The sequence below is a fragment of the Rhinolophus ferrumequinum genome, chromosome 3, assembly GCF_004115265.2.
Source record: "Rhinolophus ferrumequinum isolate MPI-CBG mRhiFer1 chromosome 3, mRhiFer1_v1.p, whole genome shotgun sequence".
Lineage (NCBI taxonomy): Eukaryota > Metazoa > Chordata > Mammalia > Chiroptera > Rhinolophidae > Rhinolophus > Rhinolophus ferrumequinum.
The window spans coordinates 84,142,588-84,166,932 of NC_046286.1; the positions used below are offsets into that span (position 1 = coordinate 84,142,588).

Consider the following 24,345-nt stretch of genomic DNA (forward strand, 5'->3'; position numbering starts at 1 on the left):
ATTCTTTTCTGCACACGTATGAATGAATTAGTATGTTCCATGAGGGATTTATCTAAACCTTCCATTCCCTATAATGAGAATTCCAGAGGCCCACATGTTTCCCTTCCCTATAGACCTACACATTATCTTAGCCTAGCACTCAACCAGTTTTGCCCTGCTCTCCCTACTGAGTTCTTTCCTTAGCCTTCCTGCAGCTCCCCCTGCAGGCAAAACTGAGAAGGACAGCATTGGAGCCAAGCCAGTTGTCCATACAAAAGGCCCTGGCTTTTCTCCAGAACATTTTTTCCGAGGCCTCATGGAAGGTATGGGAAATATGGGCAACCTGAAGGGTAGAGACTTAACTTTCTTAAACATCTACTATCTTTCTCCCTCAGGAAAAGGCCAAGCTCCAGTGTTTGATGTTTTTGAAGCCTTTCTCAATACTGACAACATCCAGGTCTTTGCTAATGCAGCCACCAGTTATATCATGTGCCTTATGAAGTTTGTCAAAGGACTAGGTAAGTGGAGTCCTCCTTTCATTACCTGTGACAGCCGGGGATGCTTGCCTGCATGGCTTTGTGTGGTCAGCCTTGGAGACAGGCCCACTGCCTGCCTGGAGCAAGCAAGCAAGCAAGCAAACATGCTGAGATAGAACCAGGTGGCGTGTTGTGTACTCAGAAGCAGAAAGCTGACTGTAAAAGCATCTTGGGTTTTTGTCCAGGGTTGATATTTTTCATTGTGTTCATGGAATAATCTTGTAATGAAGCATGTTTTTAGTCTACATATTTTATTTCAACTTCTTTCTGAATCTTAAAATAGTATTATATTCAATAGCTGTCCTTGTATAGGAAACTATTGTCTGCAGTGTCACATAATTTGTAACCTAAGTTTGAGTTCCCAGCTCCTAAACAAAAATTAAGAATGCCTCCCCCAGGCCTTATTAATAGAAAAATAAATTGGGGGGTATAAAAGTCCCCCTTCTTTGAGACTTGTATATTTCAGGAACAACATAGCTGATGTTATGCTTAATTTAGGAATACTTTAACAAAATAGAGCCTTGCTACGCAACATGAACTGCTGTAGCAGATTTTTATGTAGCACGAGTTTATCTGGGGTGAAAGAGAAAGGAGAGGCAGTTAATTAAGCCAAACCTTTAGGAGAAACATAAGTCCTGAAGTTTTGAGAATTTCACCATGGAGTGCTCTTAGACCTAGAGTCTGAGAACCTTTTCAATGAAGAAAACAAAAGATTAGTAATATTCTAATTCTTGCTAAATAACTGACAAATTCTTTTGCAACAAGGCCACAAAGAATCTAGGTGACTTCACTCATGTTCTCCTTTTGGGGGGAGCAGGAACAAAATGCAAGTTTCAGGACAGAGGCTGGAGGCCACAAGTCTGATCTGTAGACCATCCTTGTTACATTCTATTATTCTTCACACACATTCTATTATTATTATATATGCCTTGGGAAATAGAGGACTGAGCTGAGGGGCAACCATGGCGGTCACTCGCTTAGGGACTACCTGCTGGGCTTCAGAGGAAGATTTCTTTTGAACAACAGAGGAAGATTTTTTTTTTTTTAACTCTTCTCTAAACACTGACAGCGGCTTTTCCTCATACCAAGCAATTCTCTGTGACACCAACGAGGTGTCCTACAATTCAGTTCAAGGCTGCCACTACCCAGAGTTAGCTCAGCCCCCACAGGTTAAGGGCTCAGTCCCCCAAGGCTGTCCCCCACTTCAGATGCCAATTGCAAGTAGCTGGTATCCAGGTTCTCCACAACTTCTGTCAGACTTGGCCAAAAATTGCAGCTTCTGGTGAACTCTTCCCACCCCCACACACATCCCTTTGGATTTGATTATTTGTTCGAACAGCTCACAGAATTCAAGGAAACAAGTACTTACATTTACCAGTTTATTATACAATAAAGGATATAATAAAGGATACAGGTGAGCAACCAAAGAGATACATAGACGGAGGTCCAGAAGGATCCCAAGTGCAAGAACTTCTGTCCCCATGGAGTTGGGATGTGCCACCTTACTGAACTTCTTTCACCAACCCAGAAGTTCTCTGAAACCTGTAATTTGGGGATTTTTGTGGAGGCTTCATCATGTAGGCATGATAGATCATTAACTCAATTTCTAGCCCCTCTCTCTTCCTGGAGGATGGGGAGAGGGGCTGAAATTTCCAAGCTTCTAATCATAGCTTGGTGTTTCTGGTGACCAGCCTCTACCCAGGAGCCCTCCAGGGGTTGCTTCATTAGAACAAAAGATTCCTATCACTCAGGAAATTCCAAGGGATTTAAGATTTGGGATTGAAGGCCAAATATCAGATGTTCCTAGTGTCCTTATCACTTTGGAAATTACAAGGGTTTTAGGAACTACAGACAGAGAAATATATATATACGTATATATATATATACGTATATATATATATACACACACACACACACACACACATCCATATATATATATATATATTTACACATATATACATATACACACATATACATATATTCTATTATTTCACAGACCTGTGCTTCATTTTAGAACCATTATTATTTGTATTATGTTGCTCAGTAAAGACTGGAGTGCCTGCTATGTGGGCATGGCAGCCTGTACTATGGGGACGTAAAGATAAAACATGCTTCCTGCCTGTGAGAAGCTCACAGTCTCTTCTGGGAAGCAGTCATATAAATCAATAATTACAGTTCAGTAAGATAAATACTTTCATAGAGGCTACTTTAAAAAAAAAGTCATTTAAACTGAAATGAACAGCCAGCTGAAAAGTGGAACTAAGAATGACTCCCGTTCCCCAAGTTACTTACCCAAAAGGAGAGCAGGTTAGATGTGGGGGACAGGAAAAAAGTAACGAATTCTATCTTTGGACATTGGGACATGTTGAGTTTCTGTGAAATACTCAAATGGAGATGCCTAGCACATGTTAGAAATTTGAGATTTTCTCTTAGGGAATTGGGGGCTGAAAATAGAGATGCAGAATTATCAGTGTACACATGGAGGATGTTTAAAACACATGGGTCCTATTTTTTTTCTGTGAATTATAAGGTGGAATTATTTGCATCGCTCTTGGGGTCGTTTGGAACACCAGCCCCCGTTTTAGCCATGCTGGCTGTGTACTGCCCTCGGCTCTAGGGGGCGCCATTTGTATAGATGTGTAACCTCAGTAGCCTCAGTAAAAAAAAAAAAAAAAACTTTGGAACACTTGGCTGTGATCAACAGGTCAGGAAACGAATTTATTTTGAATTCCCACTTGGCTGTTTGAACATGAATTCGACCTGGTTTGTGTTTTTATACTGTAAGGTGTGTTAATCTAAACCAGGAGTTGGCAAACTGTGGCCCACAAACAAATCCGATCACTGATGGCTTTTACAAATATAGTTTTATTGGAATATAACCATGGTCATTTGTCTATGGCTGTTTTTGTGCTGCAGTGACAGCATTGAGAAGTTGCAACAAAGACAGCATGACCTGCAAATCCTAAAGTAGTCACTGTCTGGCTCTGTACAAAAAGTTTGCCAATTCCTGATCTAAAACATAAGAAATGTTTCTTTCTTTTTTTAAGGAGAAACATGCCCCTTTGTCTGCTTCTGAATTGTAACTAAAGCCTAGTAATTATGTCAGTTTTCCCACAGGAGAGGGTGCTAGTTGCTACAATTATAGACAATTAGAAACAATTACAGTACTGTGGAATGATTTTATTAAAAGTATAGAAATAGGTTCATTATATGAGAAGAAAAATAATTCTCGACTACTGTTTACCTATAGAATATCTAGACGCCCTCTACAGATCTGTTAAATCTCTAGATACGTACAAAAAAAAAAAAGAAAGAAAGTCATTTCAATTCAATTACGTAGTCTCCATCCCCAAACCCCAGATGTTTAGAATCTTCCCAGAGTCTTCATTTATCATCACTCTTTAGTGCTGAGCACTGGCAGCAAATGAGGGCCTTATCCAAATGGAAACAGGCCTTGCGCTTCATTCCAGCCCAGCACTCAGTTAACCTCCCCAATCGTCCTCATCAGAGCTTTAGAAGTCACACCATCAATAGCAGGCGCCCAGGGGCGTGAATTACTGTGTGCCAGGAACACTGAAAGTCAATGTTTAGCCACTGTCCAGCCACTGAAAGTACTGTGGTGGAATAGGGAAAAAGTGTTCACTATTTAGTAAAAAGGGGAGCTACAAGAAAATCTCAACAAAATAAGACGTATGGGATAACCCCTGCTGTGTTTAACATATGTACATGCAGGGGGCAAAAATAACTAAAAGGACTGTTCTCAGGATTGTACAATTTGGAGTAATTTTTGTTCTTTTTTTTCTCCATTTTAGTAGACATTTGGTGAACTAATGTTGTGAATAAATAGGTCTTCTGTTGTACAGAAATAAACAAAGATGACTTTGTCTCTGTCTCCCCGTGCTGCCTGCCCCAGGGGAGGTGGATTGTAAAGAGATCGGAGACTGTGTCCCAGGACCAGGAGCCACGTCCCCAGACCTGTGCCTCCCTGCCCTGGATTACCTCAGGCGCTGTTCTCAGGTACGCTGAGCCCCAGGCCCTGAAACCTGCCTCAGAAGAAGATGCTTGCAAAATATGTGTGGGTGTCTTTTACTGAAGCCCAAGAGAAACACTTTCTGCTGTCTCTGGGGAGGAGACTGGAGCTTAGATTCCGGGTATAAATATTGTCCCCATCCCTTCTACAAAGGAGAGGAAGAAAGTAATAAAAGTATACTAGAACACACAAGTGGACCCTGAGCTCTCTGAAACTTCTCATTTATATTCAGATGAACTACTATAATCTGTATTTGTGTCAGGCTGAGGGGAAAGGAGTCATGAGTTCACAGGAGGTCTTCCTGATATACCAAAATGTGGACGGTGGGGGTGCAGACAGTGAAGAAAGACATAAACAAAGAGGGATGTGTTCAGTCAAGACCTACAGATAAATCCAGTAAAACATCACCTAGCAGTGTGGACAGTGACCTTCATTGCGCTAAATTCAGTAGTTCTCTGTCCTTACCCGTGTCAAATGCCAATGGAGCAAAACCGTCCTCCCTCCCTGAAGCCCTTTCTCCTCTAGGTGTCAGTGACACCCTCTCTCAATAGTTTTTCTTGTGTTCTCAGGTTGTGTCCTAGACCTCTCCTCATCCCTCACTGATAGCATTAAGCCCATGGCTTTAGAAAGGATACACGGGACTTCTTCCTCCGCTGCCTCCACAAGGCCACACATAACACGACCTCAGCTCCCTGTCACCTCAGGTCCTTCCCTCTCACTCACTCTGCTGCAGCCACACTCACTGTTTGCCCCTCAAATACAACCCAGGGCCGTTGTTTTTCCCTCAGCCTGGAATTATCAGCCCTCAGATCACTATGACTCTCCTTATTTCCCAGATCGCATCTGAAACCTCACCTGTCAGAGAGACCAGGGCTTAGGTATTTATCAAGTCCCTGCCAACATTCCCCACACACCTTGGTTCCTCTCTGTAGTACCACCTGCCTGATTTTTTTTATATAACATTAGGTCAGAAATTTTACTTATTATTTGTGAAAGGATTATTGTCTATAAGATCCACAGGACATGAATTTTGTCTACCTTGCTCTCATCTGTTTCCCTGGTTTCTAGAACAGCATGAGCACGGCAGGCACAATTTTAATTTGGATTTACAAGGATCCTTGGGAGTTTGTTCCAGTAACAGAGATCCCTGGGGGTTGGGCTCTAGCAGGGAGAAGGGAACAAAGAGCCCAGGGTGGTTTATTAGCTCTGCTTCTCATACTTTTATCTCTGACCGTGCCCACGGATTTTTCCGTTTCCCCATTTGCCCTCTGTTTCTTTCATGTGGGTTCAGGTGAAGAGGAAATCAGAGTCTGGTATCCTATCTCGGTGATCCCCGTAGAACACTTTTCTCCCACAGGCAAAAATTCTGGACATGTTTCATGGTACCCTTGGTAGGTTTATAAAAGTCTATAAAACTCATAGGCAATTGAGATGCTGAAAAAGTTTCCATAGTGTTTTTTCCCTCTACCTTTGTGTTGCCACTGAATGCTATTTCTTCAGCTTCCTGAGATAGATGCCTTCTGTGAGTGACATTATGAAGCCAAATCACAAGCAACCAACTTGAAACTCTCATACAGTGGGAGCTTTTCTGGTTTTCTCTCCCCTTTCTATTACTGGTATATAATTTCATTGTTCTTGAACACCCAGAATGCAGCCTTTTCCAATATATAATTGAAATTTGTTATTTATGTAGTTATTGGCCAAAATCTACAAAATGCCCATGAAGCCAATATTCCTTAGTGGGCGACTTGCTAGCTTGCCTCGAAGACTTCAGGAGCAGTCGGCAAGCAGTGAGGATGGGATTGAGTCGGTCCTGTCTGATTTTGATGATGACACTGGTAAGTTGATTGATGGAACTGAACCAGGTTTATTGTATGTACTTGTTCCCAGAAGCGGAAGCCATGAATTAGGTAGCTTATAGATCATGAATGATCATCCATTTATGTTGTCATTGTTTATAATTCTAACAGAACAAGTCTACCTAAAGTTACCATGGACTCTCAAAAACAACATTTTACCACTGATATCTCCAAAGTCATTCTTTTTAAGTGGATGCCTCCATCTAAAACCAGTGCAGATTTGCAGATTCCACTAAGTATAATTTCTGACTCCGAATTCTCTTGAATTTAGCAAATTGAAATGTGGTTGCATTGGTGCATTAGTACTTAAATTGGCTGGTAATTGTCTTTAATTCCTTCTAGGAAACATAATCATTATATAATTACTTCCTGCAGGACTATGTGGTTAAAGACTGGGGAAATTAAGCCTTTACTGAAGAGAGAGTCTATTTGTGACTGGTGAAGCTGAAGGCTCATTAAAAGAATCATTTTAAAGAATGTGTTTAAACTTAGTTCCCATGTAATTTCCTGTGAATTGGAGTCCAGTCTAGTAACTTTGGCTAATTTTCAGATCGGTTAACTCATGCTCACACTTGCTGTCTTCTGTCTCGGATGACCCTGTCCTGTTTCTAGATGTAGAAATGGAAATGATATCCTTAAGGGGGTCTAAGGATATGGACATGGGTTGTTTCAAACTCTTGCAAAAGACTTCTTTAAATTTACTTTTGCATTTGTTTTACATTTTTCTCCTCTTTTCTTTTTCTTTTTTAATTAAATTTATTGGGGTGACATTGGTTAGTAAAATTCTATAGGTTTCAAGTGTACAATTCTGTAATAGAATATATCATCTATATATCACATCGTGTGTTCACTACCCAGAGTCGGTCGGTTCTCCTTCCACCACCATATATTTGATCACCTTTACCCTCTACCACCCTCAGCCCCTTTACCTTCTGGTAACTGCTGAACTGCTGTGTCTGAGTTTTTGTTTGTCTCGTTTGTTTGTTTCAGTCTTATATCCCACATGTAAGTGAAATCATATGGTTCTCGACTTTTCTGACTTACTTTGCTTAGCTTGATAATCTCAGGATCCATCCATGTTGTCACAAATGGCAGTATTTTATCTTTTCTTATGGCAGAGTAGTATTCCATTGTATATATGCACCATATCTTCTTTATCCAATCATCTACCAAAGGACACTTTGGTTGTTTCCACGTCTTGGTCACTGTGAATAATGTCGCAATGAGCACAGGGGTACATATATCTTTATGGATAAATGTTTTCATATTTTGGGGGTAGATACCCAGAAGAGGGATTGCTGGGTCATATGGTAATTCTATTCTTACGTTTTGAGGAACCTTCGTACTGTTTTCCATTGTGGCTGCATCAATTTACATTCCCCCCAGCAGTGTATGAAGGGTCCTTTTTCTACACAGCCTCTCCAACACTTGTTATTACTTGTCTTGTTAATAGCCATTCTAACAGGTGGTGAGGTGGTGTCTCATTGTGGTTTTGATTTACATTTCCCTAATAGCTAGTGAAGTTGAGCATTTTTTCATACATCTATTGGCTATTTGTTTGTCTTCTTGGAAGAAGTGTCTGTTCAGATCCTCTGCTCATTTTTAAATTAGGTTGTTTTTTGTTGTGGAGTTGTATGAGTTCTTTATATATTTTGGATATTAGCCCCTTATCAGAGGTGTTGTTTGCAAATATCTTCGCCCATTCGGTTGGTTGCCTCTTTGTTTTGTTTATGGTTTCTTTTGTTGTGCAGAAGTTTTGTATTTTGATATAGTCCCATTCATTTATTTTTGCTTTTACTTCCCTTGCCTTTGAGGTCAAATTTATAAGATCCTCACTGAACCCAAGATCCATAAGTGTTTTATTTTTCCGTTACAAATTTATTTATGGAGATGGCAAGATTTACAGTTTTTCATAGAGATTGTAAACAGTAAAACTTCACTAGTTCAGACTAGTTATAAGGAAGAATTATATGAAAGAATAAATGCCTAATGTAGACGTTTCATTTGAATGATTAGATAAGAATAATTTTTACTTAGCATCTTATACCTCCAACCCAGACAACTATAACCAGAATTATAATGTTGCTTATCTATAATACAGTCTTTAAAATAGTTGTAAACAGTTTGTGTGTGTAACAGTGAGCATTCCCTTCCTGTTTGTACAAATCATGAATCCCAGTTTTTGCTTTCCAGGTCTGATAGAAGTCTGGATCATCCTACTGGAGCAGCTCACAGCAGCTGTGTCCAACTGTCCACGTCAGCACCAACCCCCTACCTTGGACTTACTCTTTGAGCTCCTGAGAGATGTTACCAAAACACCTGGTAACTATTTCTACGGCTATCTTTTGGGGGAGTTGTTACACATAACTTTTTTTCAGGAGGGTATTTCTGTGAGTGCCTACCTGTTTCACTGCTGTGACTCTAGACAGTATAATAGGTGCTCAATAAGTATTTGTTGGATGGCTATGACGGAGTGATGTTTAACATATGTCCTATTATTGTTTATGGGTCTTCCCACCAGTCCATTTACAAATAGTGTATGGTGGCCAGTTAGTTGAATGTGTGGAGCCCCACAGTAATCAGACCAAGGCTGTGGAATCAGTGTCTCTGTGAGCCGGCTGGCTTTGCTCTGGTCCACACTTACAACCTTCCACTTCAGCCAGATCTCACATGCTCGTGGCCCCAGAGCTGTCAGTTGGCCTCACTGTGTCTCCCACTGACATAAACAAACCAGTCAAACGCACATATATGCAGTATTAACACAGCAACATCTTGACTGTATAAAGGTCACAGGTGATTAGATTTTGTAAAACACATTTAATGACAGTACCCTGATAGTACAGGAAAAGAATGGCCCGTGGGAATTTATTTCTTGTTCTGAATTAATCAAGGTTGGCATGCACACTTACTTCCCAAGGTTAAAGACATTTTTTATAGAGATTCTGGTTTTTAGCAGCAGACTCAGAACCACTAATAAAACCACTTGTTAATTCCATAGTATAAGAGGTGTTTTATATTCAACATGAACAGATGAAGACTTGATAATTGATATTATTTTAAGATCCATTGCAAAGTTTATATCAGAATTTTTTTCAGGAAAACTATCATAGCTACTCCAACATGTTAAAGAGTTAAAAGTTTTTCATCTAAGAATAAGCGGGTATTTTATAGAATTAATTATATGCCATTATTTATGTCTGTTTTATCGGTCAGTACCATTTTCTGCTTTCACAATGAGTGCTACTAAGTACGTGAAGAGAATTTAAACAAATAATTATATGCCTAGAAATCAATCATCGAAGGAAATTAACAGTAATAAAGACAAAAAAATGTATAAATAATGTTTGCTGAAGCATCTTTAATACCAGAAAAACTAGAAACACCCTAAATGGGTTAAGTAAATTATGATAAAAGCATATATATATATATTCTACAGACATTAAAATGAGTATTTGTGAGAAATATTTAATGATATGAATAATTGTTTATAAGGCATTATGTTAAAATATATAGTATTCAGTACAATTCAACTTAAGGAAATTTTATATACATTTATAAAAACACATGCATATATCAAAAAGCACTAGAAGGAAATACATCAAAATATAATTTATTTCTTTGTATTCTCATGTATATTCTGTTTGTTATAAAAAGAATGCCTTGCTTTTGTAATCAGAGTTTTAAAAATCCATCAACATTTTCACAAAGATTTTCATTATGGCATTGTGTACAAATGAAAATATAGAAACATTTAAATGTCCATCAGTAAGGGAATAGGTAAGTAAACTGTTGCACATACATACTATAGAATAGTATGTGGCAATAAAAATGAGAAATATCTGATTTTGCTGACACAGAATGATCTCTAGCACACATTGTTAAGGGTGAAAAAAATCAGTATGTAGACCAAGGTTTACATTATTCATATAAAAATAAAAACAAACAAAACTATATTTCTCTGTTTCATATAAATATACGTACGTTTTAAGGGTACTTTCTCCATTTCCTATAAATATATGTACTTACATTTTAAGGGTATTTTCTTATATGCATGTAGGTATCCGTTTACTTCTGGGGACTAAGTAGTTGATCAAGTAATAATTAAACTTTATCAGTATTATTTGGAGTTTTATGAGTTTATTCATGATTATTTGCATAAGTAAAATCATGCAGAATCAAAAGAGACAAATGTCATCAAAGACCTCTGTTCCCCAATCAGCAATAAATTCTCTTTCGTTGCACCTTCTCAGAGAACAAGCAGCTCCTTTAAAAGAGATCAGTAATGCCAAGAGATGGCAAAGAACTTCCCTTTTATTACAGGAGAGTTGCTGAGATCACAATTCTGATGCTGACTTTTCTTTTTCAGGACCAGGGTTTGGCATCTATGCAGTTGTTCATCTTCTTCTTCCTGTGATGTCCCTTTGGCTCCGTCGTAGCCATAAAGACCATTCTTACTGGGATGTGGCCTCTGCTAATTTCAAGCATGCCATTGGTCTGTCCTGTGAGCTGGTGGTGGAGCACATTCAAAGCTTTATACACTCAGGTATCTACAGCACCCAAGCAATTCGTGCTGAGTATTTCCTTAGTAGGCAGCATCATTGTCTAAAAGTGCTTAGTAAGCAACTAATACAAGTACCAATGCATGATTTTTGTCCTAGGAATTACTAAAATAGAATTACATGGTCAATGCCAGTCTTTTAATAGTAGATTGTCAGAAAGAAAATTGGTACCCATGTGTCCTGTACAAAATTATCAAACAGAATACTCAAAATACAAGTGTGGCTAAAAATAAAATACCTAATAAGGTCTAGAATATTTGTGCATTAGGAGAGGGGAAGCAAGTTCAAGTACATAATAAGAAAAATAATTACCCCTGTAGCATAGGAGTAAGGGAGAGGGTGTACCCTATTGTCCTGCTTCATCTGAGGAGGTTAAGTGGAGGAGGCAAGGCTTTAGAAAAGATGGAAATTACCGGCAAGAAGTTGCTTCACAGGTTAGGGGTGAAGAGAAGGCTCTTAATATATGTGGCAGTTTGAAAAAGATTTGAAAGTGTGAGGTGGGCAGGATGAAGTTGGCAGATGGGCAGGGAGCCAGAGACAGGGGAAATATGTCAGCCGTGGTATCGGTGGAGCAACATTTATGAAATATAGATTCTTGCTCATGATTCTTGCCATGGGAAGATCTGGAAATCTGAGAGCAGAAGAAATATTGTTGCTAGCTCTAGAGGTTACAAAGAAATGGGAAAGGCATGCAGAAGTACAGAAAGAGATGAGGTAAGAGGCTCCCTTGTTGGAGGGGTTAGAGAAACTAAAGGGAAGGGAGAGTCGAAAAGAGATAAGAAATGTGCTTCTACTAAGCTTAGTAAGGAAAATGTGCCCTGCCAAAAAAATAAAGAAAGAAAAGCAAAAACTAATTGAGAAAGGAAAGTGGGTGTTTCTACAGGTAGGCGCTAACTGTATCCCTAGAGGTAGTTGTTCTGGACCAGGTCATTGCTTTACACGTCATGGGACCTTGGACGATTCTACTGAAAACTGGTCCCTTGGTATCACAAGGAGTTTGAGGAAAAGAATGCTGACGTATTCCTTGAGTGGGGCAAACAGAATGTGATTGTTGGAAGTGTTATTCTTTTTAATCTGTGGCTAGTGTGCAGACTAAAGACTGAAAGGTTCAAGAAGTAGTAGGACAAGAGACATTTTGTTTTCCAAGAGCATTTAATTCAATATAATTCGACTTCCATCAGTAAGGAAAGTATGTTTTATTTCCCCCCAACCCCCATTTTTTTTAAGAATTAAAATTTTTTACTAGCAAGTATTCAGGCTACATAAATCACGTGTTCTATTCTGCTTAAGTAGATAAATTATATGCTTAACTTTGAAAAATGTATATCAACACATAAAAGTGAACCACATATTTCATTTTAATATACCTAGAAATGGATATTATATATATATATTTTTATCACTCAGACTTTCCTCTTTTGCCATAGATGTCCTTTCAAGCCATTCCTTTGCAGCAGCATTGAGTGAAGTCTTGATTTTGCTTTTTCCTATAGACATCAGGTATGAAAGCATGATCAACACCATGCTAAAGGACCTCTTTGAGTTACTGGTCGCGTGTGTGGCCAAGCCCACAGAAACTATCTCCAGAGTGGGCTGTTCCTGTATTAGGTGAGAAAAGGATTCCTTGGCTCTCTACAAGATGGGAGTTTTTATTACGCCGTCCAAGGGAATTAAATTATCCTTTGTGGTAGCAATCTACTTTTTAGATGGTTTACTTATAAGTAAAACTGCCTTTTGTAAGTAAAAATGACTATATGCTAACAATAGTTCTTCATTTCAGTGTTCAGTAAGCAAATATTTATTACGTAGGCATTACACTCTGTGGCATAGATAGTGAGGTAAGCCAAGGTCCTTACCCTCAAAAAGCTTACAGCCTATTCTAAAGGACATAACAGAGAGTCATGTGGAAAATGATAATAGTAAAGAGTAACTAATAAATAGTAAAGAGGACAGGAGGGGGGTAGGGTGTCAGCAGGGCTTTTTGTAGTAGTGACACTTGGTCAGGTCCCCCAGAGTGGCCAAGCTTTTGATAAATGGAGACTGTGTACGCAGGAGAACAGCATAAACAAATGCACAGAGATTATAAGAACTATAAGTGACAAGAGGAGTTTTTGTTGTTTTGTTATTTGTAGAGGAGTAGTGGACAACAGGGCTAGAATGGAAGAATTAGTACAGAATATGTACAGTCTTGCATGCAAGCATAAGTTTAAACATTGGCCTATTTGTAATGGGGATCCATTGATATTTTTTCATTAAAATGATCCAGGAAGCAGTTTTATGACAATGCCTGAAGGCAAGAGTGGTAAGAGGCAGGGAGACTTGTAAGAAAACTCTGGAAAAAAATCTATGTATGTGTTTGTAGGGGTCTAAATTTTGTGGCAATAAAAATGTGTGAAGCTAAGACTAACTTTCCTTGCTTGTTTTGGCAGGTACGTCCTCGTGACAGCGGGCCCTGTGTTCACTGAAGAAATGTGGAGGCTGGCCTGCTGCGCACTGCAGGATGCATTCTCCGCCACACTCAAGCCAGTGAAGGTAAATTGCTCAGAGGAGAGAAAGCCAGAGCAGGTTCCAGTCTTCCTTAGCTCCCTCGTGCCTCGTCAATTTGGCCACCTGGATCCTGCCTTATTCCTCCTAGCAAGCCGTCTCACTTAAAATTTTGCAGTGGGTAAAGAAGTTGCTGGCTCAGTACTTTTGTCACAGACGCAGTGACGAGGTCCTATCCAAGACAAGGCCTGGAGCCATGAATCCGGATGCCCCCCAGTGAACGACTGCTGTGTTTCTCCCTAGGATCTGCTGAACTGCTTCCACAGCAGCACCGAGGGCTTCAGTGGGGAAGGCTGCCAGGTGAGGGTGGCGGCCCCCTCCTCCTCCCCCAGTGCTGAGGCCGAGTACTGGCGCATCCGAGCTATGGCTCAGCAGGTAAGTGCTGGTTGACTTACTGCTGGAACCCTCCTGAAGGTCTTACATCACCAAACAGCCTGGCATAGAGTAGTATGGCCCCATAAGTAGTCCTGACAGCAGAAGTCCTAATTAACTACTTATTCTTGTGGTGGATAGAATATGATACCAAACAGATGTCACAATCAGAGAAGATCTTCTACTAGCCCCTCTTTAATTACTTTTAATAAATAATAAACTTCAGTACCTGGTCTTTGGAGTGTAATGAACTGTCACGGTAGAAGTAGCAATGTGATTAGTGTGGGCAGCTAACATTTATTGAGTATTTGCTCTTTTGTTTCATAAATATGTTCACATATTAATTCGTTTAATTCTCTCAACAAACATACCAGGTGGGAAACCAGTATCAACCTCATTGTATAGGTGAGCAAATGAGTAGAGAGAGTAAGCAATTTGCCATGGCTATCCAGCTAATCCCTGTGGAGTCAGGTCAAAGATGGTAGAGCGCTGAACTGTACCTTTGTGCACCCATGCAGGTGTTTATGTTGGATACCCAGTGCTCACCAAAGACTCCAAACAACTTTGATCATGCTCAGTCCTGTCAGCTCATTATTGAGCTGCCTCCTGATGAGAAGCCGAATGGACACACCAAGAAAAGGTAAGCAGCTATGCTTAAACACGTAGAGAGCTTTTAAAGAGGAAAGTTCATTTATTCCCAGTTCTTGGTCATTGTAATCTAAGCATTTGACGAGAATACTGAAAACATTTGTAGAGTCATTTAGCAAAGATTTTCATAGAAAATTGTTAGCCTCTTAACCATATTTCCCACATTTCATAGATATTAGTTTGTAGTGCTGCCATAACAAAGTACTATAGACTGCATGGCTTAAACAACAGACATTTATTTTCTCACAGTGCTGGAGTCTAGAAGATTGAGACTGAGGTGTCAGCAGGGTTGGTTACTTCTGAGGCTTCTGTCCTTGGCTTCTCCCTATGTCTTCATGTGATCTTTTCTCTGTACCTATTTGTGTCCTAATCTCCTCTTCTTATAAGGATACCAGTCATATTGAATTAGGGTCCACCCTAAAGACCTCATCTTAACCTAATTATTTCTTTAAAGACCTTTCTCCAAAGATAGTGACATTCTAAGGTGCTGTGAGTTAGGATTCAATATTTGAATTTGGGGCAGGTGAGGGTGGTGGTACACAATTCAATGTGTCTATAGCATCATATATCCTATTATAACATTTTTAAAATAATTGTAATTTGATCTGTGATTCATATTGTTTCAGTGAGAAATACATAAACTTCTCATGAGCAATACCACTGTCAGGAGACATAAAAATCTGTGCCCTGCTACAGAAACTTGTTCTTTTGAAATACAAGCATACCTCAGAGATTTTGCAAGTTTGCTTTCAGACCCCCACCGCAATAAAGCAAGTCAGAATCTTTTTGTGGGTGGAGGTTCTTGCCTTCAATTTGTAAATAAACGCATCTGTGAATGCAATAAAATGAGGTATACCTGTACTGTCATCCTGCTTAAAACTACTGTTCCTAGACTTGAAGATGAAGGCAATTTCTGAAGACTTACATTTTTAAACTTCTAATACAATAATAGTAATGATGATAAATATGTGAGCACTATAGCTGAAGTACAGGGGCCAGGTATTTTCACTCCCATTTATTTATGAGGAAACATTCAGAGAAACTGAGTCACTTATCCAGTTATCCACATAACTGTGATGTGGTGGAGTCAGCATCAAAACCATTTCTATTTTAAGGACAGTGTGTGATTTTTCTAAATGTCAGCTGATTAGTAGAGCAGTTTGGTACAACCATTTTGGTGAAATTTGCAGATATAAATTTTTTAGTCAAGTGTATGGAATATACACTTGTGGAAGGTTCAAGAGTTATAAAGAATGAATAAAAACTAAAATAACTATGACCCTGTCACTCACCTTCAAAAGTAGAACTACGAATTTCCCACGTACTCCTCCCCAATTCCCACCGTGTTTCCCTCCACTGCCAGTCACTTGTTTTTTGAAGAACTGGTCATTTTTATCTACATTAGGTACCAAATATTGTACTCCTTTTTACATCTTTAAAGCATTGCTCTATTTCACAATTTCAGTTCTTTTCCTACCTATTATTCAAGGATCAGCTGTACCCTAAACCATGAATCTGTTGATCTCTGATACTGGCATTAGTATGTTGTAAGTCAGACACTTGTTATACAATTTAGTCTCAATTATCCAATCTGGAGACTTGCTGTCCTTTACACTTTGCATCAGAAGCAGGAAGGGAAGGTGTAAGTTTCACCACTTTGTAGCTTCACTACCTTCTTAAAGGGTGTGTTCAGAACAAGGTTGAAACACTTGGGTACCACAAATTCAGATCGTGGCTCCTATAAGCATAGATGATTAAGAGTTACTTATCTATAAAGTTATTTTACTTTTTGGAATCTTTCTGAAATTTTTCTCTTTATGATTTCTTTAGTATTGCTTCATTGTCCATTCCATTTTCTTACTGCTGCATCATTTAGGTTGAACCTAAAATAAGGATATTGTCTATCCTTTCTCACATGCACAGTTAGCAATTTTATATCCTAAAGCATCAAAGTGAATATCTTAATTGATAAAGATACTCCATGATGCAAATATGGCCATGCATCAGCCCTCTCTTTAAATGTTTGCTGGCAAAGGGCTTTCCATTTCTCAGGGATGATAATAGAAAATATCCTGTGGTATATGGTGTTTATATCTTTAGAAGGCTGACCAAACTCACCCTTCTGGTTGTGCTTCCTACTTCAGGAATCCAGGCTGCCAGGGGAGTGGGGTTGAAGTGTCAGAGCCATTTCCCAAGGACAGCCTTTCCTCCAGGCAGTGGTCTGTTCAGGCGCCTGCATGGAGAACCAGTCTGTTTTGTTGTTTGGTTTGTTTTGGATACTGAGCACTACTCACACCAGACATTTTCCTAGGCCCTGGTGACAGGAAGATGAGTAAGATACTGCCCGGGCCCATGAGAACGTTACAGTGTAGTGGGGAAGATAGGGACTAGAAGGATTTCCCTTCATAGTTAGGCTATTACATTTGTAGACATGAAGCACTATACCAACTTAGTGCCTGTTAGAGCCCTCTTCTTCAGAAAAATGCATATTCAGTGTTCCAAATACCTTAAGTAACTTATGAAAAATTAAGTAGGAGCTGAGGAGAGCTGGGGGAATGGGGAATTATTGTTTAATGGGGACAGAGTTTCTATTTGGGATGATGAAAAAAGTTCTAGAAATAGGGGTGACAGTTAGCCAACATTGTGTTTGTACTTAATACCACTGAATTGTACCTTTTAAAATGGTTAAAATAAGTAAGTTTGTTTTTTTGTGGTAAAATATGCATAAGACATAAAATTATTCAGTGATTTGTTAGCACAGGTTACTGTTTGTGAATGACAGTTCTTTGCTACTTCCTCATTCCATTTTTGCTGAGCGTACTATTTTCCCTCAGTATACCACAGCACAAAGAGCAAGGTCAGCTTTTAAATGTATGGAAAGACTTTGGTTTTTCTCTGCTAATTAAAAAAGTACTTTTCCAGTGATGTCAGTGTCATGGTGGAGTGAGATGACCCATTTGTATCTCTTTTTCAATCTACAATTAATCAGACATCAATAACCCAACAAAGGTTCCTCTGCTCAACACACTACACCTCCTGAAAGATCCACACATCTGAAGTTGGGCAGATTGCAACACATACGGGAGGAAGTACAGGGATGGACCCAGCCCCCAGCTGCTGCAGCTAAGCCCATGCCCCAAGCAAATGCTCTGGAGGTGAAGGAATCGGGACAGCCTCCATACCACAGCCCAGGGGTGGGTCAAAGAGGCAGCATTGGCACCCGAGAATCAGCTCCCTCCCCCAGTTACAGTGGTATTTGCATGTCCATGGCTTTCCTGCTAAAGAACAGCAGTACCAGCAGTCATAGAGAACCAGGTAGCAGCTCCTCCCCACAACCTGCCACATCCTCTCACCATGGCGATGATGCCCTGATACCCAAGTGACCCAAACACAGCCAGGGTACCCACCATCCTGCTCACACAGGTGACTACTCCCACAATGGCAATTCAACCTGCTGAATTGCTAAAATCAAAAGGGGACCTAAATAAGAAAGGTGTTCACTACTTCAGTTGCACCAGCAGAGGAATGATCCATCAAGCACCATGAACAACCAAGGTAACACAGTAGCACAAAAAGAAAATGACAATTCTCCAGTAGTCAAACTCAAAGTCAAAGAATAATGTGATCTAAATGATAGAGAATCCAAGATAACAGTCATTAAGAAACTCAATGAGATACAAGAAAATTCAGAAAGACAGTTCAGTGAGCTCGGGAACAAAACTAATGAACAGGGCCGGCCCGGTGGCTCAGGCGGTTAGAGCTCCATGCTCCTAACTCCGAAGTCTGCCGGTTCGATTCCCACATGGGCCAGTGGGCTCTCAACCACAAGGTTGCCAGTTCAATTCCTCAAGTCCCGCAAGGGATGGTGGGCTCCGCCCCCTGCAACTAAGATTGAACACAGCACCTTGAGCTGAGCTGCCTTCCGGATGGCTCAGTTGGTTGGAGCACGGGCTCTCAACCACAAGGTTGCCAGTTCGATTCCTCGACTCCCTCAAGGCATGGTGGGCTCCGCCCCCTGCAGCTAAGATTGAACACAGTACCTTGAGCTGAGCTGCCGCTGAGCTCCCGGATGGCTCAGTTGGTTGGAGTGCATCCTCTCAACCACAAGGTTGAGCATTTTAAAAAATAGCGATTAAAAAAGCATTTTAAAAAATAGCGATTTCAGTTTGGTGATGAATGCACAACATAAAAAGGAATAATTTGTGACAACAAAATATAAAAGGACACAACTTGTATAGGCAAATGAAGATAAGATGCTATCAGAAGAAAAAGGACTGTTTTATCTATGATATATTTTATACAAACTTCATGTTAACCACAAAACAAAAATACAGAGCTGAGACATAAAACATAAAAAAAAGAATAAACAGAAAAATCATCATAGAAAACCACAAAACTAAAATAGCAGACAGAAACACAAGGGGAAAGAAACAATGGAGACACAGAGTAATCAGAAAACAAAAGATAAAATGGGAGTAGTAAGTCCACATATATCAATAATCAATAATCATCCTAAATGTAAAAGGACTGAATCTACCAGTGAGGAAGCACAGAATAGTGGGATAGATTATAAAACAAGACCCAACTATATGATGCCTTTTGGGACCCCATCTCACCTCCAAAGGCAAACATAGGCTCTAAGTGAAGTGGTGGTATCCAGAGAAAATCAGGTGTATCCATACTTGTATCAGACAAAATAGACTTCAAGAGAAAAAAGGTGACGAGACAAAGATGAACATTTTATAATTATAAAGGGGACATCCACCAAGAAGACATGACATTTATTAATATATATGTATCCAACTTAGGAGCACCAAAAAATATAAAGCAAGTATTAGCAAACCTAAAGGGATAAATACAGCAACATAGTAATAGTAGGAGACTTTAACACCTCACTTACACCAATGAATAGATAATATAGAGAGCAAATTTAAGCATATTAAAATCAAAAGAGATATGAGAGACTTCTGGTCAAGATGGCAGAGTAGGTAAACATTGTGCTCACCTCCCCCTTCTACATCAAAATTGTAACTAAACTACAGAACAACCATCATTGAGAACTGCCTGAAGTCTAGCTGAAGAGAAGTCCTATAACTAAGGATATAAAGAAGAAGCCACATCAAGATTGGTAAGAGGGGTGGATACACAGAACAGGCCTGGTTCTTTGAAAAGATAAACAAAATTGACAATCCTTTAGGTAGACTCACTAGGGAAAATAGAGAAGACGCAAATAAAATCAGCAATGAAAGAGAAGTTACAACAGATACCACAGAAATACAAAGAATCATAAAAGACTACTATGAAAGGCTATGTGCCACCACATTGAACAAGTTGGAAGAAACAGATACAACCTTCCTACAGTAAATCAGGAAGAAATAGAAAATCTGAATAGATCTATTACTAATAAAGAAATGGAAACAGTAACCAAAAAACCTCCCACAAAAGTCCAGGGTCACATGGCTTCACTGGTGAATTGTACTAAATATTCAAAGAAGAGTTAATATATATTCTTCTCAAACTCTTCCAAAAAAGGAAGAAGCAAGAATGCTTCCTGACTCATTTTATGAGGCCAACATTACCCTAATACCAAAACCAGGCATGGACACCACAAGAATAGAAAATTACAGGCCAACATCTCTGATGAACCTAGATGCATCAAACCTCAACAAGATATTAGCAAAGCAAATACAACAATACATTAAAAGGATCATACACCACCAAAAGTGGGATTTATTTAAGGATGCAAGGATGGTTCAACATCTGCAAATCTATGTGACACACCACATTAACAGAATGAAGGATAAAAATCGTATGGTCGTCTCAATAGATTCAGAAAAAGCATTTGACAGATACACCATCCATTTATAAAAACTTTCAATAAAATGGGTATGGAAGGAAAATAGCTCAACAGTTTAAGGTCCATAATAGACAAACCCACAGTTAACATCATAGTCAATGGTGAAAAACTGAAAGCTTTTCCTCTAAGATCTGGAACAAGACAAGAATGCCCACTCTCGCCACTCCACTCAGCATAGTAGTGGAAGTACTAACCACAGCAATCAGGCAAGAAAAAGCAATAAAAGGAATCCAAATTGTAAAGGAAGAAACAAAACTGTCACTATTTGCAGATGACATGAACTTATATATAGAAAACCCTAAAGAATCCACCATAAACCTATTAGAAATAAATACAGTGAAGTTGCAATATACAAAACTCGATATACAGAAATCTATTGCATTTCTGTGTACCAATGATGAACTATCAGAAAGAGAAATGAAGTGAACAATCCCATTTACAATCACAATAAAAGTTATAAAATGCCTAGCAATAAACTAACATAGGAGATGAAAATCCTGCACACTAAAAACTAGAAAACATTGTTGAAGAAAACTAAAGCAGACACAAAGAAATGAAAAGATATTCCATGTTCATAGATTAGAAGAATTAACATTGTTAAAATGTTCATACTACCTAAAGCACTCTACAGATTCAGTGTAATCCCTATGAAAATCCCAATGGCATTTTTCACAGAAATAGAACCAACAAAATTCTAAAATTTGTGTGGAATCACAAAAGGCCCTGAATAGTCAAAGCAAGCCTGAGAAAAAAGAACAAAGCTGGAGGTATCACACTGCCCGATTTAAAACAATATTACAAAGCTATAGTAATCAGAATAATATGGTATTGGCAGAAAAATAGACAAGCAAACAAATGGAACAAAATTGAGAACCCAGAAATAAACCCACACATATATCAACAACTAATTTATGACAAAGAAGGCAAGAATATACAGTGGAGAAAGGAAAGTTTCTTTAATAAATGGTGTTGGGAAAACTGGGCAGCCATATGCAGAAGAGTGAGACTATACCACTCTATTATACCATACACAAAAAATAACTCAAGATGGATTAAAGACTTGAATGTAATACTGAAACAATAGAATATATAGAAGAAAACATAGGGACTAAACTTCTGGACATCAGTCTTAATGATGTTTCTGTGAATTCAACCCTAAAGGCAAGGGAAACAAAAACATTCCAAGATTTGACAGACATTATTAACATAATGTTTGCACCTTTGAAATCAGTGTTTTTAATAAGCATCGTCATAATATAAGTATCCAGTTATGGGAACTAGTCACAACGTAATGGCCTTAAGCTATTTTCATGGAATTCTAAGAGCAATGAACAGAACATGAAACCATAAATGCCAAACCACACTGGTGAATTAAAATGTTCAGTAAACATAGTACCTGGAATTGGAATTGTTTTCTTAGTACAAGAATCCAACCAAACAAAAGGGGTCAGTTTGCTTAGAAGCAACATTTGCTTCTAAGTCTGCCTTATCCTGTCTACGCCCTGATTAAAAGAAGCAGGAAGTTGTCCTAATGATTAGTGGGCTGTGCCTGCCTTTCAACCAGGAGTCCTGGGCCAGATGTCTAGGGAGGATTCTCCCTCCCCGAGCTCTGCGTTCCACGAAGCTGACCTGAGAGGCATTTCAGTGGATCCAAATGAGCACTCAAGGCCCACAAAGAGTCCCATGGTCATGATGGCAGGAAAGGATGCTGAAGAAAATTAGTGTGTGTTGAGAGACCGCTTTCTCTCCAAGGTTTGTGTTAGAAAGCTGTTAAATTTATTTCTTAATTTTGCAAATGTTAGCCCATAATAACTCTAATGTTAAAACTTTTCAATGTTTGGTTCTTCTCTATGTCACATGCTAGAAGCACTGAAGTTTTTATATATATGCATCTAAAGCATTAACATTTAACCCTGGTAAACTAGTTTGGTCCTTGGGTGTGACTTCCATAAGATTGGTAAAAACTGGGTTTAAGAAAAAAATCCAGTAAAGATTAATAAAACTCAACAGAAAATGTTACTTTTTTATTTGATATGTTTTCATTTATTACAACTAGGAAAGAAAATAAAATGTGTCCTATCACATAATTGTGCCTACATTAAAAAGTTTTTACGAAACTCTTCTACTTTTTCCTAAGGCTTGTAGATAATTGTTAATTCTGCATCCTAACAGATTAATTCTATAGCTCCTAGATTTTAAAAAGTGTCAGGAATTCCATTAATCATGATTTAACTGGTTATTGTGGAATGCCCTTTTGTATGGAACACATTAACATGCAAGAAATTTAGTTGGTAATTGTGCAGATGGCATTCTGAAATGTGTAACATCTGAATCACTTTAAAATATCTCACGTAAGGCAGAAGGCTACTAATCAATCCGTTTCTTTCATTTGAAGTGTTTCTTTCAGGGAAATTGTGGTGAGCTTACTATCTCATCAAGTGTTACTCCAGAACTTATATGATATCTTGTTAGAAGAGTTTGTCAAAGGCCCCTCTCCTGGAGAGGAGAAGACAATCCAAGTGCCAGAAACCAAGCTGGCTGGTTTCCTCAGATACATCTCCATGCAGAACCTGGCTGTCATATTTGACCTGCTGCTGGACTCATACAGGACGGCCAGGGAGTTTGACACCAGCCCTGGGTTGAAGTGCTTGCTGAAGAAAGTGTCTGGCATCGGAGGTGCTGCCAACCTCTACCGCCAGTCTGCAATGAGTTTTAACATCTATTTCCACGCACTGGTCTGCGCTGTTCTGACCAATCAAGAAACCATCACTGCTGAGCAAGTGAAAAGAGTCCTTTTTGAGGATGACGAGAGAAGCACAGATTCGTCACAGCAGTGTTCATCAGAAGACGAAGACATTTTTGAGGAGACTGCCCAGGTGAGCCCCCCAAGAGGCAAGGAGAAGAGGCAGTGGAGGGCTCGGATGCCCTCTCTAAGTGTACAGCCCGTTAGCAATGCAGACTGGGTGTGGCTAGTCAAGAGGCTTCATAAGCTGTGCATGGAACTGTGCAATAACTACATCCAGATGCACTTGGACCTGGAAAACAGTATGGAGGAAGCACCCATCTTCAAGAATGACCCATTCTTTATCCTTCCCTCCTTCCAATCAGAGTCATCCACCCCATCCACTGGGGGGTTCTCGGGGAAAGATACACCTTCTGAGGATGACCGCAGTCAGACACGGGATCACATAGGCGAGCCTCTGAGCCTGAGGGGCGGCAGTGGGGATACGCTGCTGCTACCCCCGAGCCCCAAGGTGGAGAAGAAGGACCCCAGCCGGAAGAAAGAGTGGTGGGAAAATGCGGGCAACAAAATCTACACTATGGCAGCTGACAAAACCATTTCAAAGTTGATGACTGAATACAAAAAGAGGAAACAGCAGCATAACTTGCCCACATTCCCCAAAGAGGTAAAAGTCGAGAAGAAGGGAGAGCCACTGGGTCCAAGGGGCCAAGACTCCCCGCTGCTTCAGCGTCCCCAGCACTTGATAGACCAAGGACAGATGCGGCATTCCTTTAGTGCGGGCCCTGAGCTGCTGAGACAGGAGAAGAGGCCCCGCTCAGGCTCCACCGGGAGCTCCCTGAGTGTCTCTGTGAGAGACGCCGAAGCACAGATCCAGGTGGGTACCTGCAGGCCAGAGTGCCAGGAGGCTTTCCCGGCAATGCAGTGGGGGAAGCTGGCTCTCTAATGACAGACGTGTTCCCCTCCAGAGCACTCATGCCCATTCCAAGATTTGATAGACACCTGTAGGAGACCCAATTTCTCTCCAAAGTCAGACAGGTAGGATCTGATCTGGGGCAGTGTATCAGAGTGAAACTGACATTTTATTCCTAGATAATTTCAGGAATTGTTTTTCGGGGTTATAACAGATATTGTTGAGAATTAGGAACCCACCTGTATAAACAAGATGAAGCTAATGCTTATGAAATGGATGTACTTTAACTGGCATGGAGTTCTGAGCTT

The 24,345-nt window shown here is 39.7% G+C and overlaps 1 protein-coding gene across 2 annotated transcripts in view; it reads left to right on the plus strand.

Moving 5' to 3' along the window:
* The window catches only part of ARFGEF3 (ARFGEF family member 3), a 154,098-nt gene that overhangs the window by 120,901 nt on the left and 8,852 nt on the right, over window positions 1–24,345 (plus strand). For both annotated transcript variants that reach the window (XM_033099360.1, XM_033099357.1), the window contains 10 exons: window positions 375–497; window positions 4,429–4,532; window positions 6,239–6,383; window positions 8,598–8,726; window positions 10,771–10,947; window positions 12,457–12,571; window positions 13,393–13,495; window positions 13,751–13,882; window positions 14,398–14,519; window positions 22,780–24,001. In XM_033099360.1, the coding sequence (XP_032955251.1) occupies window positions 375–497; window positions 4,429–4,532; window positions 6,239–6,383; window positions 8,598–8,726; window positions 10,771–10,947; window positions 12,457–12,571; window positions 13,393–13,495; window positions 13,751–13,882; window positions 14,398–14,519; window positions 22,780–24,001 (2,372 nt within the window). The remainder of the gene's footprint in view (window positions 1–374; window positions 498–4,428; window positions 4,533–6,238; window positions 6,384–8,597; window positions 8,727–10,770; window positions 10,948–12,456; window positions 12,572–13,392; window positions 13,496–13,750; window positions 13,883–14,397; window positions 14,520–22,779; window positions 24,002–24,345) is intronic.